The 18,670-nt window shown below is 39.4% G+C and overlaps 1 protein-coding gene across 1 annotated transcript; it reads left to right on the plus strand.

The window, feature by feature from the left end:
* The first annotated feature begins 1,374 nt into the window (after positions 1-1,374).
* Positions 1,375-17,969, plus strand: LOC146618731 (von Willebrand factor A domain-containing protein 5A-like). Its single transcript, XM_085370109.1, has 23 exons — positions 1,375-1,417; positions 1,514-1,716; positions 1,812-2,034; positions 2,347-2,507; positions 2,582-2,696; positions 2,839-2,987; positions 3,078-3,166; positions 3,252-3,396; positions 4,720-4,799; positions 4,889-5,003; positions 5,152-5,310; positions 5,396-5,499; positions 6,793-7,007; positions 8,816-8,841; positions 9,400-9,472; positions 9,689-9,762; positions 10,040-10,139; positions 11,874-11,903; positions 12,266-12,307; positions 13,318-13,449; positions 13,751-13,896; positions 17,680-17,803; positions 17,890-17,969. The coding sequence occupies exons 1-23, from the start codon at positions 1,375-1,377 to the stop codon at positions 17,967-17,969; spliced, it is 2,628 nt and encodes an 875-aa protein (XP_085226235.1).
* The last annotated feature ends 701 nt before the right edge of the window (positions 17,970-18,670 follow it).

An 18,670-nucleotide genomic window follows, 5' to 3' on the forward strand; every position in this document is an offset into this window, starting at 1 on the left:
TGTTTGTAACATAGTTACAGAGATATGCAAGCAGTTTCTTGAGCGTTTCTGTAAAAATAACAATCAATAAATTTGCATCATTTGCAAAAATCTTCTCACCTGTACTTAACCTTTTGTTTTTTTCTAACTCATCAGCCTGTCAATTAGACATCATCCCTGCTATATTTGTTGTTTGGGGGGGGGGGGGGATGGGGGGGAAGTCAGAGATGATATAAATAATTAGGTAAAAAAAAATAAGCTAGATTAGACATCTACATTATTGTAAATTATCCATCTTGATTTTTAGCACTTCTGATGATACGCTGTAACAGAAGTAAATCCTCTCCGGTGTCCCAGAACTTCCATTTGTCCAGCATATAAGATGACACAAAGCTGCTGCCATAAACACACACATTACTGGGAATATAGTTACTCAAAGATGACAAACTGGGGAAAAAAGAGATGGAAGCCCTGACTAAAACAAACAAAGAGGAAGAAGACCATGAATCAACCACACAATGTGCCATTGGATCCAGGCTTCTGTTCTGTAAAACTAGACTAACAGAAACCAAAACCAGGAGTAACGGTAACTCTCAACTCAACCTATACTTGATAAATAAAACTATTAAAGGAACAGAAAGATGAAACCGATGCTGATGGATTTTAGGTAGATGGAGAGGACCGAAACACCAGTTGGCGACCCCCATGTTGTGCTGTCTTCATGAGCGCCCACATTCAGCACTAAGAATAAATCACAGATGTGAGAGAGCAGGTTAATGAAGGTGACAATATAAACACAACAAGACGATGACCGGACCGATGCTCTCATGCCGCACATAGCAGCGCCCCAAACTTAATGCATGACCTGATGTGTATGATCGTGAAACATTAGGTCTGCTCCTAAACAGGGTGTCATTTCTAGCTTTGGACTTTATTTGGATTTAAGCTACAAATTAAGGTCATACAATCATCCTTATTTTTAATAAGAATTGTGGGAAAAGTAAAAAAAAAAAAAAAGGTTTAAATTACAAGTGAAAGACATGAACATGCCTTCATTTTATCTACTCCAATTCTGTCTGCTAAAGTTACAGCCAAAAGTTCATCCCCTACTTCCAGTTTATTTAAAGTTCAGCTGCCAGATGTTGAAAAAATTTATAGAGAAAAGGCTCTTGGATGCTTAATTGTTTTCTTTAAAACTTTGCAAAGCTTTTAAATCCTTATATTACGTAACTATTCCCTAGTTCTAGATTTAGATCTTAACTGTTTCTCAGTCAGATCCTCCTAACTATCATTGTCATCTGTTAGTTATTTGGCTTCTGGAGCCAAAATGAAAGCAACACTAAATTCTTTTATTTGGAGTAAATCTCTGTGGTGGTTGTCTCTTGCACAGGAACAATGGTGAGAGCCTGTGGTCTGCTAACTGCCCAAAAGGAACCAGGTAAAAAGTTGATGAAAATCCAAAATGGGCAGGAGACTAAACAAATTTTGAAGTTAATCAAAAACAGTTGTTTGGATGTTTATGTTTTTCTTTTAGTTCCTCTGAAGAGCATTGAGGTGGAGCTGGAGGTGAGGGACCATGTGGCTGCAGTGGTCTCCACCCTGAACTACGAGAATAAGGAGAACAAACCATTAGAGGCTGTTTTTGTCTTCCCTCTGCCTGGAGATGCTGCTGTCTGTCATTTCAGTGCTAAGATCGGACAGACACAGATTGTAGCTGAGGTGAAGGAGAAACAGAAGGTGAGCTGGACAGTAAATATAACCTGATTATTGTTAATTTTAATATTACTTATAAACACAGTGAATGTCACTGACATGTGTCACCTGTCCTTCAGGCTCGTGAGGAGTATGATGATGCTCTGAGCTCTGGTCAGCAGGCCTTCCTATTGGAGGAGAGTGATCAGAGTCCAGATATATTCTCTCTGAGTGTGGGCAGTCTGCCTCCAGGAGAGAGCGCCTCCATCAGGTTAGAGTATGTGACTGAGCTGTCTGTGCAGGCTGATGATGGTCTGAGGTTCTGTCTGCCTGCTGTGCTCAACCCTCGATACCAGCCTCAGGGTAGGAACACTTCAAAATACTTGGACCAGAAATGGTTAAACCATATTAGGTCTTGAACCAACCTCACAACAGTGACAGAACACAATATATGGCAGAAAAAGCATCAAAGTTCAACTTTATTTTCTCGAAGAAAAGATACCACATAACACTGTGACTGTCAAACATATTTATCAGATTAGAAAAAATGTAAAAGACTTGTGCCAGCCTTGTACCTAATTTCCCTGAAACCTTTAATTGGACCAGATGTTTTTAGAAGCTTTAATATTTAATGCCTTATTGTTCACAGCATTTCTAACCTGATGTTGTGTACAGGTAGTGAAGGTGTTCAGGTGACTTCTGTTCCAGCCTCTCTGGTGCCCTACAGTCTGTCTTTCTCTGCCCGAGTGTCCTCTCCTCGTCCAATCTCTAAAGTAGAGTCCAACTGTTCCCTGGACCCTCTCCAGGACCTCAACACTGATCAAACCCAGGCCACGGTAGGTAGAGTGCTGCTGTGTCTGCTCTGTACTTATAACTGAGAACTAAATATGAATGTGTTTGTGGTGTGCAGGTCAAGCTGGCTGCAGGACACAAGTTTGACAGAGATGTTGAACTGCTGATTTATTACAAAGACGTCCACCAGCCCACCGCTGTGGTGGAGGCAGGACAGGCCTCTGCTGAGCCGGGTGAGTGGAAATGATAGGAGTAGTTGGTTTTCAAAGACAGATTTTTAATATCCCCATTCTTTCACTCAAAAGTTTGAATATGTATGAAAAAACCACTGAAAAGCAAATTTATATAAACTTTTTTCTGTCTGTTATTTTTCAGGCTCTCTGATGGCTGATTCAGTGGTGATGGTGAGTCTGTACCCTGAGTTTCCCCAGTCTGTGACGTCTTCAGTGGCTTCATGTGGAGAGTTTGTGTTGTTAATGGATCGATCTGGAAGTATGAGTAATTCTCGCATCAGCAGTGCCAGGGTATCCATAATATACTTATTCATAAACTCTTTAGTTTCAAATTGTTCCTCTCACACAGTGGCCTCACTATATTTTCAATGTTCTCTTAAGGATACTCTGCTGCTCCTGTTGAAGAGCTTACCAATGGGCTGCTATTTCAATATTTACAGTTTTGGGTCCAGATATGAACACATCTTCCCGTGAGTCTCTCCCAGCCCAACAAAGGTCCTTTTGTCCTTGACATGAAATACGTGCATGTTTGTATTGGTATTTGTGTGATGGCAGTAAGAGTGTGGAGTACAGCCAGCAGACCATGGAGGAGGCTCTAAATACAGTTGTGCAGATGGAAGCTAATCTCGGAGGAACAGAGATGCTGCAGCCCCTCAAACATATTTACAGCCAGCCCTGCATTCCCAATCAGCCTCGACAGGTAACACACCAGGTTAGGTTCAAACTTTCAGAGGGAGCTCAGCTCCCAAACATAATTTCATCCATACAGTTTCTTGTGATTAATATTAATGAAATATGCTTTTGCAAATGTCATCAACTGTTACCTTCTAAAGCAGCCTAACTGGTACGATGATCTATTCAGAGTGACTAATCAGAGATTTCTATCTAATCCACCCGTTGAAGCAAACTGGTAATAGCGTTGTTTTATATTAATTCATACAAACCCTCCCTTTATGATGCAGACTCAGCATTATATACCCCAATTTCACGAGTGGATAATAGATTTGTATTCCCTCACATGAATGTAATGACAGCCATCCTGTTCACCATGTTTAGATTGGTATGAATCCTGTAAAATGGACCCTTGTGCACCTCTTCCACCTCTGGCTGGAGCAGCTTCCCCACGTGGCTCCTCCACTGCTCTCGGCTGAGAAGTTTGAGGACACAGTAGTTGCTCTGTGGCTCTCCTCCGTGGGGGCGATATGAGCGCAGACACCGCACTAGCCGCTCCCGCCCGAGGAGCAGGGATGGGTGTGGCAGCAGGCTGCATCTTGGTTGTTCGCACCCTGCTGCATGCCTGCCGCTGGGGAACCTGGTGGGGGTGTTGGTGGTGTCGGTCAGAACTGGATTAGAGCTGCCAGATTCGCAATCCTTTGTGTGCTGCAGTCAATCCAGTACCGGAGTTCTTTCTGCTTACGCTTCCTGGTTTCTGCACCACTGTGGCAAGAATGAGGCATGATGCGACCACGATTCTGCATTCTGAAACATCTTACTTTATTAAACGGTTGCTTTTTGTACAACTCGGCTCAGCTTCCCAGCTGCCAGCCACACGTACACAACAACAATACAACAGGACTTCACACCGCGCTTAAGCTGGGCAGGCGTGATTGCGATGCCACGCAGATGTGTCCACCTTCGCTGCTGTGGCACCGCCAGCCACGCCCTGCCAGAGTGCTCTGATGGAAATTTCCTTGAGCGCCCCCCAAAAGAGTCCAAACTCAACTATCTAACACACACACACAGTATGTTTGACTTCAGAAGACATTTCACTGACTTGAAAAAACTGAATAATAGCTGAATAATATAAACATGTTGTACATATGTCTCTTACCTCTGTGACATTATCATACTACCCTTCTTCCATCTTCTTAAGTACCATATTTTGAGTTCATATTAACCGTACATTGTTCTTTGCACATTACCATTAAAACATTTGTGTTTCTGAACCTAACTCAGCTCTCAGAACAAGCTGTGTGTTTCTGGGTCTGATGTTCTGCCCTTATGTGCCAACTCTCCTCTCTAGCTGTTTGTCTTTACTGATGGAGAGGTGTGGGACACCAAAGAAGTGATAGATCTGGTGAAGAGGAACTCAGATTCTCACAGGTGAAACCACAAAAACACAAGTACGTCTACACAATTACAGAATGTCCAACATGTCCTCTATGTACTTAAAGAAAACTGTTGTATTGCAGGTGTTTCTCTTTTGGGATTGGGGAAGGGGCCAGCTCTGCTCTCATCAATGGGATGGCCAAAGAAGGAGGAGGTCACGCTCAGTTCATCACAGACACTGACAGGATGCAAGCAAAAGTAAGATATTTAACACAATTAGAAGTCAAGCTAAACATCGCAGCAGCAGCAGCAGCAGCAGATCCATATTTGAGATCAGACCTGCAGTGAGTAAAATGTCTGTTCCAGCTGTTTGTGTATATTTGGAGAGTTTTTCTTTATTTTTCAGGCGATGCAGTCGCTGCGATTTGCTCTGCAGCCGGCTGTGGTCGACATCTCAGTCATATGGGATTTACCAAAGGAAGTGTCTGTCACTGTCCTCTCTCCACCAATCACTGCACTTTTTCCAGGTCAAAGGTCACTGATTTATGCCCAGCTCAGTGGACAGGTAGGAGCAGCAGCCTCTCATGTTGTTGTTTAGATATTTGATGACAGTAATTAACGTGACTTCTGACCCTGTGGTTTTGTGTCAGAGCTCAGAGGCAGCAGAGGGCTGTGTGACGGTGAAGTACAGCCTGGCAGGTCATCCCTCTGAGAACCAGCTGCACTTCAGTCTCAGACCTGCAGAGGACACTGGGTAAAACAGAGTTTTGATATAAACAGCACTGTTCTGTGGATCATGACTTTAGACTTAAAGTTGCTAAGTGTGAAACATATGACACTATCCAGTTAATCCCTCCCATGTTCTATTTCTAACCTCTTTTACTTGACCTTGACAATCACGTCAATGAGGTCATAAATAACTTATAAATTCAAATTTTATTTGTTCCATACACAGTACAACATGTAGTGAAATACTTGTGTTTGAGCTGCGGACAGGCTGCAGACGTAGCCGCTCCATCCCCGGGCTTTGTTTTAACATGGGGGTCTAGCCAGGACCCTTACTGGATACCGGATACTGGAGTCTATTTTCAGGAGGGAAGATGTTATCAGAACTAGTGTGTAATCGGGACTTTGCATAGATGCTTAAAGCTCTTATTGCAGTGCCAAAACTTTGTCTCTGTCCTAAAACTCCTCCCTCTGTCCTCACGCTGACTGTTTAGAGGTGAACCCCACTTATTGTTCCACTTATTGCTGTGCCATTAGCAAATGTTGGTGCGCAGCTGTGTTTATTATGTTTATTTTCATGAATGGTCGGATGGTCCTCACAGTGAATTATGGGAGAGCATTTTCTCCTCCCTTTCTGTAAAGGATGGTCCAGTGTATCCTCTGCTCAAGGAAGCAATAAAAGAAGCATTGAAGCGCCATTCCTTAGTACTTACAGAATTGAGCAGCTCTTATTATGGTCGCTTTGCCGATATTTCAGTCATGTCTCTCAGTTAAGAACCCTCCAAAGCAAAATTAACTTTTGGAACGTATCTATTGCCTCAGTCTATTTTTGTCCTTTGTCAGAACATCGGCTCACTTTCCCTTCCTGTCTCTTAGCTCCAGTGCTTCTTACTGTAAGTATTAGTTCCCAGTTTAGGTTTCGGTAGTTTATAGCTTTCCGTTTCCTTTTGAACTTTATGTTCCACATTTCATCAGTTTCACCTTCAGTTTAATAAAAGGCTCGCATGTTGAATTTAGGTCATAATAGAGGCCTCCTGTCCATATACTGCACAGTGCAACGAGTGGAAAATAATTATATCGTTTTATCTGTTTTCACTTGAAATGCCACCATGAGCTTCTGTTCTGTGGACTGAGATTTCCACTAGGAGATTTTCTCTTGGTGTGAGCATTTGTCACCATTCATGTTATCACTGTGATTCTTATATAAAGCAATGGGTTTATCTCCATCTATGTTTGACCTTAGAAAGCATACAATATAATAAAAAACAGAGAAGTCACTGGTAAACAGCTGTAGTAAAAATATGTCCGTACTTCTTTACAGATTAACAGTCCACAAGTTGGGTGCTCGGACTCTGATTCGTTCCCTGGAGGAGGGAGAACACAGAGGATGGCAAGACACAAAAGTGAAGGAGAAGGTGGTGCAGCTCAGTGTCCAATCGGGAATAAGCAGTTCACTGACTGCCTTCATTGCTGTCTTCAATAACAATGGCGAGGCGATTCAAGGACCTCTTCTGCACAAAAATATTTTAAAACACGGTGAGTTTTTAAAAGCAAGAACTAAAACTTTCACCCACAACTCTGAAGATCAAAATTACGGTGCACGAATAAAGGGAGTGCAGTGATTAAAAATAGTTTTATAAGATGACTTGAAAACAAGCTCATTAAACTAAAAACCAAAATATTAAGGGGGGAAAAACCCATTGGTCAACACTGACAGTGTACCAAATAAAGGATGGCCAGCTAGAGGTCTATATACTGTGGGGCCCATTCAGGAGGCAGCTGAATGGGTTTGCAGAGAGGGCAGACTGAACAAGGGACTAAATAGATGAATGAAAAACATATAAAACAGCAATGACATCCAAATGTCATTCCGACTGGTGACGTGTAGTCGGATGGTAACAAAGACAGAGAGGGTAGTCAGAACGGACACGATTGAACTGCCAGAAACTACTTTGGAATCTCACAGGCAAATGGGAACCATCAAGAGGCCTCTAGAAGACACCGAGGGTAAGGCAAGTCCTGAGGAGTATGCTAAATGAGAAGAACAAGATCTGGGAATCAACACCTGCAAGAAAGCTCCTTATCATGCATGGGGTTTCAGCCCAAGTCCAGCATCCTGAAACTTTTCGCTAAGCGAAAGGAAGCGGGCCAAGGACTGGTGAGTGTCAGAACCACTATCCAGGATGAAAAAAAGAAAAAAGAGCCATGAGTATATCAGGAAGATGACCACAACTGATCACGTACATAGGGAATACTCCAGGCAGCAGAAACCTGAGAAAGAAAAGGAGGAAAAAGAGGAACCATCATGGAAGTATAGGTCCATGCAGGGCAAGTAGCACTGACAGATAGAAGAAGTGACTGATATCGAGAAATCCGAACAGTGGCTGGACAAAACTGAACTGAAAGACTAATCATGGCAACACAAGATTCATAATGGCTGGAGTCTACCACACCAGGCAAGACCCCAGGTGTAGGTTATGCAAAGTTTTCCCTGAGACCTTCCAGCACGTAATTGCAGGGTTTAAGATGCTAGCAGGCGGGGCTTACAAGGAAGACCATAACCAAGTTGCCGGCATAGTATAGAGGAATATCTGCGCCGAGTATGGCCTGGAAGTTGAGTTCAAAATGGGTGGTTGAGAGAGACCAGACTAAGATCCTGTGGGACCAGATACAGATGGACAAACTCACTTGGTGATGGCTAACCAATCAGACCTAGTAGTGCTAGAAAAGAAGAGGAAAACCAGCCATAGTGATAGATGTAGCTATACCAATCAATAGCAAAATCAGGCAGAAGGAAACTCAAGAAAGTCGAGAAATACAAATGGCTGAGAGAGGAGCTTTAGAAGATTTGGAGGTTGAAGACAACAGTGGTCCCAGTGGTAACTGGAGCATTTGGAAGTGACTTCCAAACTGGTTGACTTGCTCCAGGAGATCCCAGGATTGACATCTGAGATCTTAACAGATATCTACTCACACATTTTTTGGGGGGTCAGAAATATAAATTAACACAATACTGTCCGTGCTATGGAAAAAGAATTTGTCACAATATAAACAGGCAATAGAGCAACAATCCTCACAATCTCTGTGATCCAGGACCTTCTAATTACTCAAATTATAAAATGTTGAAAAACATCAGTTGTTTGATGCTAAATGTTTTACTGCCATAATTTTAGTTAATGTATTTTATTTTGCATTACGCATATTTTCTGTCAATAGGACATTTATTTTAGAAATTCTCATGTAGGATCTATGAGATGCACACCCATTTTGAAGCATGAGCATGGCAAGTTGAAGCCGGGAATGTTAAAGGTTTCTTAAAAGTATCTGTACATTGCTCATTTCAGCCTCTAAACATGGGTCAGCCCGCGAGGTATGTTTTATGTCATATAGATCATTTTATGTCTCTATTGTACCTGTTTTACTATCTCATTGAATGTTATGGTTTTTTTTAGTTTGATGGTAGCGTAGTTTGTGATCAAGGTGATGCTGTAACAATATCAACCCAAGATTGTACAACTCGCATAAAAGTCAACTTCATGCCATCAGTAAAAAGAACTCTTTACTGACTTTAAGAAGAGGTGGAAGTCATGATATCCAAACATCCATCTAACCATTAAAAAAGATTCAATGGACCTGATCTATGAAAACATTAACCATTAACTAGCCTGTAAACACTGAATAAACCAATAATTCTGTTGCAAAGTTAACATGATTGGAACTGAAATATGAAACATGTTTTTATACACTGTTTCTATAACTTTTTGTGATATTTTAAATATTGTTAAATGGCACTTATTAAATCACAGTTTGCAAAAAGCCCCACTTTGTTGACATTTTAATCAGCTTCATTTTATTCGTACATTTTACAACCGACTGTTATGATTGATGGTATGATGTTTAACTTAATGTGTTTACCGTCCATCTTTAGGATCTAAAAATGCCTTCTTTTCTTGCTACAGATTACGTTGATTGCACTCTGAGTCCTTACCAGGATTATGAAGGTAAGCAAGTAGCTAAATACAACAGATATTGTTTCTCTAAACTTTTGATATTTTAAATATTACTGAAAAACTTGTACCTTTGGTTATGAATCATTGTGCATAAAAAAAAACAGTGATTTATAACACTTTGAACATTTTTATGAATACATTTTAAACTGTTGTCATGATTTTAGTTTTAGATTTCTTTATAATTTCTTTACCTCCCCTCTCTTTTAGATCTCCAAGAGCCTTCTGTTCTTACCATGGGTTACATGTATGCTGATCAGGAATCTTATGGCAAGCTAAGTTTTGTTTGATTTTTATTTCTCTAAATGCTGGTGAACACTGAACAAACCAACATTTCTGTGGCACAGTTACTGCTGAACCCATTTGCAACATTAATGAAAAGAATTGTTACTATACATTTTTGTGATACTTTAAATCTTACTGAAAGTTGCACTGTTGTAATGAGTTATAAATCACAGTGTGTGAAAAGAAAAACGTTTTTGACATTTTGAACATTTTAACAAGCTTATTATTGTAAATACATTTTAAACTGATTGCTGTGATTCATAGTATGAGGCTTAGCGTAATGTCTTTAACTTCTCGCTTTTGGATCTGAAAATGCCTTTCTTAATTGCAACAGATTACGTTGGTTGCACCCTGAATCCTTATCAGAATTGTGAAGGTAAGTAAACGGCTAATTATAGCACAACATTCATAAATAGATTTCTATAAATGGAATAACTGCCTGTAAACACTGACCGAACCAATATTCCTGTGGGACAGTCGGTATTTAACTGGTTTGCAGCTTTATTGTGAAAAGCTGTTCCTCTAAATTATGGTAATATTACTGAAGAACCTGCAGCCTTGTAATGGCATATGAATCATAAAAAAATAAATAAATAATCACACTATTTTGATATTTTAATAACCTTTTTATTATAAGAACAGGCTAAACTGATCATTGCCATTGGTGGTACAAAATTTAGTTGTAATGTTGTCACTTCTCCCTTCGTTTTGTGCCTGGAAAAACCTTCTTTAGTTACTGCAGATTACAGTCGTTTCATGCTAAAGTGTTCTTGGACTACTTCTACAAGGGAGTCATAGATAGATTGATAGATAACTCATAACATTATTACTCCCTACCTAATATTGTGTTGGTCCCCCATTTCCTATAAAACAGTCCTGACAGTCCAGTTCCCGGATGGTATACTGGGGTATCTGGTCTTACATCCCAGTCTCGGGGAACAGAAGCACAACATAAGGGTTAACCCTCAAGGTGGAGTTTTATTGCTACCAAAACTAACAGTGCTAACTCTGGGGTGAACAAAGGCTAAAATAATAAACAAAACAAGCTATTCCAAAAGAAGCTGCTACCTAAACCCTGCATGAAACAAAAGCCAAATAAAAGACAACCACTACCCTAACTCCCTAATTTAATGAACAAGAGAAAAGGTAAAGAAAACAATTAGGCAGTTCATCCCTTCTGCTTTAGTGCTTATTTAGTGGAAAAGAGTATTTACAACACTGTTTACAAAACTTGACGGTTCTCTGAAGACACGCACAAAAATTTGTCACAGAGGGTTTGGAGGCCAACGACAGGTCTATGTAATTATTTTTGTGCCATTGTTCTGAGCACATGTTAAAAAAAATTTGCAAGTACAAGTGTTGCATTTTGAGGAGAAATTTATTTTGAGCGAAGAAAAACTAAATTTGAGCGAACAAAATTCTTCTTCTTTGCTATTATCCATATACACACACAATAACAGCCCCTCTCGCTCGATTGATAACGACACCACATATTTGCAAAAGTGTTCTAACGTTTTTGGAGATGCCCGTTACCCACCAGCTGACTGCACAGCTGGAGTGGCCATTGGCCGATAGTGATTTTTTGTTTTTATGTTTGTTTGTTTTTGTAACAATATAAACTATGAAGGTGGTGGATTTGCAAAGTGGTCATGATGGACTCTGGACTCAGGGATCCATATCCTGCTGAATGAGACTGTAGTCATTGGAGTTTCTTTTTTTTTTTCTTGCCTTGATTGACCTGATCTATTATTTAAGAATAAAAAAACAAAAAGCTGAATGAGAAAGAACAACACATGATTTTCTATAAAAGAACAACATAACTGCCTGGAAACACATGAAAAAATAAATGCTATTTAACTTGTTTGGGACTTAAAAACAAACAAAACAAACAAAACGCTGTTCCTCTACATTTTTGTGATATTTTAAATATTACTGAAGAACATACACACTTGGAATGAGTTATGAATCACTGTGTGTAAAAGCCCCACATTTAAAATTTTTATTATAAATACCTTTTAAACTGATTTTTATGATTCATTATGAGATTTTTAGTTATGTCTTCCCCTACCCTCTTTTATATATCTCAAAGAACCTTCCTTTCTTGCCATAGGTTACATGGATGCTGATCAGGAATCTGGTGGTAGGCAAAAAGCTAACCTTTTTGTTGGTTTGTTTTGGTTTGTTTTTCTTCTCTAAATGCTGGTAAACACTGAACAAACCAACATTTCTTTGTGATACAAATACTATGCTATTCATTTGCAATTTACATATAAAATGTTGCCCCTATAAATCTTTGCGACACATTAAATCCTGTGGAAAAAAGTTGCACTGTTGTAAGGAATCACAGTGTGTTAAAATGTTCACTTTTTTTTCTTTTTTTTTTTTTACAATTTTGAACATTTAACAAGCTTATTTATTTTAAGTTTTTAAGTTTTAAATGGATTGTTGCGATTCATGGCATGAAGCTTAGCTTAATCTCTTTACCTTCTTTGTTTTCCACAGATTACATGGATTGCGCACTGCCTCTTGATCAGGATTATGAAAGTGAGCAAAAATTCTAAATAAAACAGAAACACAGATGTGTGTTTATGTTCTGTAATTAGAGTGACTGCCTGTAAACACTGAACAAAACATTTCTGTAGCACAGTTACTGTTTAACTTTTTTGCAACTTTAACATGAAAAGTTAATTCTTTTTTGTGATATTTTAAATCCTGCTAAAGAACTTGTGCCTTTGAAATTAGTCATTAAACAGTGTAAAAAGCCACACATTTAAATATTTTCAGGTATTTCAACAATCTTATATTATTATAGTATAGCATTATAGTTATTAAGTTGAAGTCTTGAAGACACAAACGTTTCAGTTATTCTAAAATTATGTTTAACTTACTTATCTCAATCAGAAGACATGCCCTGTGCTAAAGTTAAATTTAAAAGCTAAATGCTATAGAAAGTGTTTTTGTTTTTTGTTTTTATGAATACATGGCTGTAAACACTGAAATAACTACCGCCTTTTTGTGGAACAGTTGACATTTGCCTTTTCCTTTGTAGTCATTAACAATTTGCCCATGTTAAGTAGTACTTAAGGTGAATCATTTTATTACCATAAAAATCCAGTTTTTAGTAGTTTCATTTCTTAATTCTCATGTCAGAAACATTTACTATTTATTTTAAAACCTTGAAGTGAAAAAGTGTTTTTAGTGTTGTGACACATCTTTTAAAAAAGAAAAGAAAAACAGAACAATGAAAAAAATAACCTTTCCAAAGAAATTGTCCTACATTACAAGTTACAAACCATTACACTGGGTGACAGTTTACTTAGTTAAGACCCCCACATTACGTGGAATTGGAGGGCTTTTATTTGCCTTGTTTTAGACAGGCATTGTTGCCCATGGTCATGGATGTGGATTTCTGTTTATTGTGGAGGAATGAACTTAATCAAATGTTCATCATTTTAAAGGAAGCTTGTATCAAAACACCAAAATCCGATGTATTATGCATTTAATAACAGTAAATTGATCTATATCAGGGTTTTGTTTATCTGTTCTCTCACCAGCTTGTAGCTACAAACCTAGAAATAAGTCTGACAGCAAGACAGGGGTATTTACTCAGATGAAGAAGATACTAAGTGACTTTTGGAAATCTTGTAAGACGGTGGCTGATGGTGCTCTAAAATCTGTGTCTGAAGGTAATGTTAGATGTAAGTAGATAAATCCAATAAACTATCAGCTTCCATCATTTACAGAATGTCAGACAGTTGTAGTTGGCTCATCACATGTATGTGTAGTGTGTGCTAGTGGATCAGGAAAAAGAAAACAATAATATGAAAATATAGTCAACAAAAACTTGAATGAGGCATTTAAATATATTACAAATGTTTCAAAGTTTATGGTGGTTTATGGATTGCTTTATATTGTAGACTTTTTATGTCTTCACATGTAGAATAATTATAATCAGGTCCAGCTTTTGTTTCATCTTTGGTTTTTCAGCTTCTGTGTCTGAGCAGCAAACCAGAGATCCTTTGCTGCAGTTAGTCTCCCTCCAGGAGGCAACTGGCAAGTGGTTGCTTGATCCAGCTCTGCCTACTGCACTGGGAAAGACGAACGAGGAGGTGGAGAAGTCAAAGCCAGTATTGGTGGGTTGCTGTAAATTTAAATCATTATATAAAGTGATAATATAAGATTTCATAGTATGAAACCTAATTAAAAATGTTCATATATAACACAAAGTTTTTGGGTGCCGTCATGGAAGGGACTGTACCTGGAGACATTGTGAAAGGAGTGATTGGGGGGAATGGCCTGTTTGCTCTAAATGAGAATGATGTTTTGTTATTGGACTTCTGTACTAGGTACAGGTTGGCCAACCAAACAATATGTTTTAGTGTAAGGTTGATTGTAAGTGTACTTTGTGCCAGAGCAAAAGGTCAGTGGTTGGTTTTGTTTTTGTATCTGATCAGAGGCAGTATGTCTTGCACACTTTGGTGGAGAGCAATGCTGTCAACTGACCGCCTAATGGTGAGTCGGACTAGATGGCAGGGAGGACTGCTAGACAGTCCTAGAAAACCTAAATGGGTAAAGAGGGAGGTTTTGGACCTCCCACGGGATGCAAGAGTAATGAGAGAGGCTGTAAAGGTTAAGGAGTAGGCTTTCTAGACTGGGTTGGCCCAGGGATACTCCCGAAGCAGGTATTGTGGGGCCAAATGGGGTGGCTTCAACAGTTGAACAGAACTTCAAGCAAAAACCTGGGTGTGGGATGAGTTCAGAGAAGCTATGGAGGAGGACTTTTGGCAGGCATCAAAGAAGGTCTGTCAAGCTATCTCAGTACTCAGGAGGGAAAAGCTGGGTTTGGCCCAAGCCATGTTTAGTTGGGGAGGAGAACTGCTGTCCCGTGGAGGAAAAGGCATGTTGAGGAACTCTAAAACCCAAGCAAAACGTTCCATATGAAGGAAGGAGAGCCTGAACACTTGGGGTAAGTCTCACCGGTTACACTTGCAGACGGTCACCAGGATTGTTGAGAAGCAGGAGGAAGGGTTACCTATATGCGCTTTTAATGTTGGGACAGTGCCTGTGGAGTGGCAGTCCAGGGTGGTGGTTCTCATTTTATTATTATTATAAGAAATTATTGGGGTATTATGCTGCTTAGCCTCCCAGGGAAAACTTAATTCAGGGTATTTTGAAAAGATGTTCCGTCCAATCATTGAACAGGAGGAGGAGCAGGAAGGTTGCCTGTTGTTTTCGATCCTATTCTAAAATTTCAAGAAGGACATCTGCTTTGGGAATCTCAGAATAACATCTGTTTTTTTGCAAATAATATATATATATATATATATATATATATATATATATATATATATATATATATATATATATATATATATATATATATATATATAGATATATATATATATGATGATATATATATATATATACATCATTCTCATATATATATATATATATATACATATATATATATATGTATGTATATATATATATATATATATATATATATATATATATATATATATATATATATATGTATGTATATATATATATATATATATATATATATATATATATATATATATATATATATATATATATATATATATATATATATATATTATTCCTGCTCCTTACCATGCATGGAGGGTTTCACCCCAAGTCCAGCACCCTGAGGCTGTACGCTAAGCGGAAGGAAGGGGGCCGGGGACTGGTGAGTGTCAGCACCACAGTCCAGGATGAAACAACGAACATCCAAGAATACATTAGGAAGATGGCCCCAACTGACCGAGTGCTCAGTGAATACCTCAGGCAGCAGAAACCCAAGAAAGAGGAGGGAGACGAGGAACCATCATGGAAGGACAGGCCCCTGCACGGTATGTACCACCGGCAGATAGAGGAGGTGGCTGATATCCAGAAATCCTACCAGTGGCTGGACAAAGCTGGACTGAAAGACAGCACAGAGGCACTAATCATGGCAGCACAAGAACAAGCTCTGAGCACAAGATCCATAGAGGCTGGGGTCTATCACACCAGGCAAGACCCCAGGTGCAGGCTGTGTAAAGATGCCCCAGAGACAATCCAGCACATAACAGCAGGGTGCAAGATGCTAGCAGGCAAGGCATACATGGAACGCCATAACCAAGTGGCCGGCATAGTGTACAGGAACATCTGTGCCGAGTATAACCTGGAAGTCCCGAGGTCAAAATGGGACATGCCCCCAAGGGTGGTGGAGAATGACCGAGCTAAGATCCTGTGGGACTTCCAGATACAGACGGACAAAATGGTGGTGGCTAACCAACCGGACATAGTGGTGGTAGACAAACAGAAGAAGAGGGCCGTAGTGATCGATGTAGCGGTTCCGAATGACAGCAATATCAGGAAGAAGGAACACGAGAAGCTGGAGAAATACCAAGGGCTCAGAGAAGAGCTCGAGAGGATGTGGAGGGTGAAGGTAACGGTGGTCCCCGTGGTAATCGGAGCACTAGGTGCGGTGACTCCCAAGCTAGGCGAGTGGCTCCAGCAGATCCCAGGAACAACATCGGAGATCTCTGTCCAGAAGAGCGCAGTCCTGGGAACAGCTAAGATACTGCGCAGGACCCTCAAGCTCCCAGGCCTCTGGTAGAGGACCCGAGCTTGAAGGATAAACCGCCCGCAGGGGCGTGCTGGGTGTTTTTTTTTATATATATATATATATATACACACATATATATATATATATACACACATATATATATATATATATGAGAATGATGTATATATATATATATCATCATATATATATATATATATATATATCATCATATATATATATATATATATATATATATATATATATATATATATATATATATATATATATATATATATATATATATATATATATATACATACATATATATATATATCTCAACCAACATAATCTGTCGCAATTAAGTGATATATGTGGTTCTGTATGCTTCATTGGAGCGTGACCTTCTGTGTTACATTAGCACACATCTATTCCATTCAACCACTGATACTTTTCACTTCTCATATCCCATGCTTGTTATTTCCTTTTTTTGAATAAAGTAATGATTAGCAACACAATCTGTCTTGTCTTCCCTCTGTCATTTGCCATGGGCCAGCTTGTGACAGTATCCACTGGAGCAATTTGTCACAGTTTGAAATGGTTGGTATGAGAGTCAGCACCTCCAAGTCTGAAGTCATGATTCTTTGTTGGAAAGTGGTGGGATATTTCCTGGATTCTTGTGGTTAAGAGAAATGTGAGCCAAAACGTGAATCTTTCAATTATCCAGTCCATTTACATCCCAGCCCTCACCTATGATCATGAAATATGTGTAATGACCATAGAATAAGGTCATGACTGCACACGCGGCTGAATTAAGTTTGCTCCGTAGGGCTCAGTCTTATAGATGGGGTGAGAAGCTCTGACATGTAGACAAATCTTGAACTAGAACTGCTGTTCCTCCATCTCAGACAGAGTAGGTCGAGGTAATTTAGCCATCTGTAAGGATGCTTCCTGGGCGCCTTCCTTTGTGAATATTTAGAGCATGACCAAAAGGGAAGAGACCCCGGGAATCTGCTGGAGAAATTATATTCCTTGTCTGGTCCTGGAATGCACTTGGATCTCCCAGAAGGAACTGGAAAATATATGGATTAGTCTGCTGCCACTATGACCTACTTCAGATGAGCATAACATAAAGATGGATACAACTATAACATAAACAAATTACATTGAAGGGAGCAAATGGAGCAAAAAATATTTATTATCAGTCAAAGTATTTCAGTGCCTTCTTTCAGATTATTTATGTTTTCAAAGTGGTAGGAAACAAGATCATAATCATTGGGTAGCATTTTCCATGTGAAGGATTGTGTTCTGTCTATATCATTTGATTTTGTTTGATTTGGTGAATTAGGCCAACAAGGAAATTTGGGCTACCATTCTGGCTCTGATCTGGCTTCATGGTTTAAAGATGGATTCAAAGAATGAGTGGGATCTTCTGGCTATGAAGGCTGCCTCATGGCTCCGTGCTCAGAATGGTAGTAACCCTTATGAAAGTGCTAAAGTGCTTTTTAACACTGGTTGATGCCACACTCAGCTGTCTTTCTTTGTTTTGTGTTTTCAGCACCATGGGTGACAGAGTGTGTGGAAGCTGCAAATTTACTGTTGGGTTGCAGCGTGATGAAAGAAGCTCTGGGACTCTGAGGGATTTCTTATGAACCCTTTTCCAATAGTACCTACTTGATTTGGGTCAGCACGGCTCAACTCTGTTTTTAGCCTTTTCCATTAAGTGATAGTATCTGGTAGTGGATAGTTTTTTAGTACCTCCTCAGCCGGGGTTCCAAGCGATCCATGCAAGTAGAAAATGTGACATCAACAGACTGCGTGCCACAAATTGATTAGTCAGAGGTGTCACTCGATGAATCATGAGAGCGTCTATTTAATGACTAACCAACTAAACTGTCATTTTTGAAACCTAACAACAAGGGCAATGGCTACACTAAAGACAACACTGTGATCACTGACTCTGCCAAAAAGCCACAGACTGAGCAACAGGTATAACACTACCTTTCTTGTGGCGTTCGTGTCACATACAAATGATATTACAGTCATGCCTGCTTACCTGATGAATGGTTGTTGTCTGCCACTAATTTTAGTATATCACCTTTGTGATTCATTTTAATACTTTGGTTCAAAAATGTCGTGCAGAGAAAGGGACACTCCAAAACAAACAACAAACACATCTCCCACTACTGTCCAAGTTGCGGCATTTTTTAATTTACTTAGTCAGTTATTAGTTATCGGTGCAAAATCTCCACGTACTGACAAGTACTGTAATTCTATGAATACATCGAGAAGTTAAACAAGAGAAACTGTATGCAGGTGGATTATGGCAGTTCTGTTTT

The sequence above is a fragment of the Diplotaxodon limnothrissa genome, linkage group LG14 (genome assembly GCF_057381915.1).
Source record: "Diplotaxodon limnothrissa isolate DT_005_m linkage group LG14, D_limnothrissa_male_GT1.1, whole genome shotgun sequence".
NCBI lineage: Eukaryota > Metazoa > Chordata > Actinopteri > Cichliformes > Cichlidae > Diplotaxodon > Diplotaxodon limnothrissa.

Bases quoted from the DNA above. Each gene is read 5' to 3' on its own strand.
- LOC146618731 (XM_085370109.1), top strand. From the start codon at position 1,375: ATGGTGAGAGCCTGTGGTCTGCTAACTGCCCAAAAGGAACCAG. The intron at 2,035-2,346 runs GTAGGAACACTT...TGTTGTGTACAG, and splicing joins CCCTCGATACCAGCCTCAGG to GTAGTGAAGGTGTTCAGGTG. The intron at 12,308-13,317 runs GTGAGCAAAAAT...TTCTCTCACCAG, and splicing joins TCTTGATCAGGATTATGAAA to CTTGTAGCTACAAACCTAGA.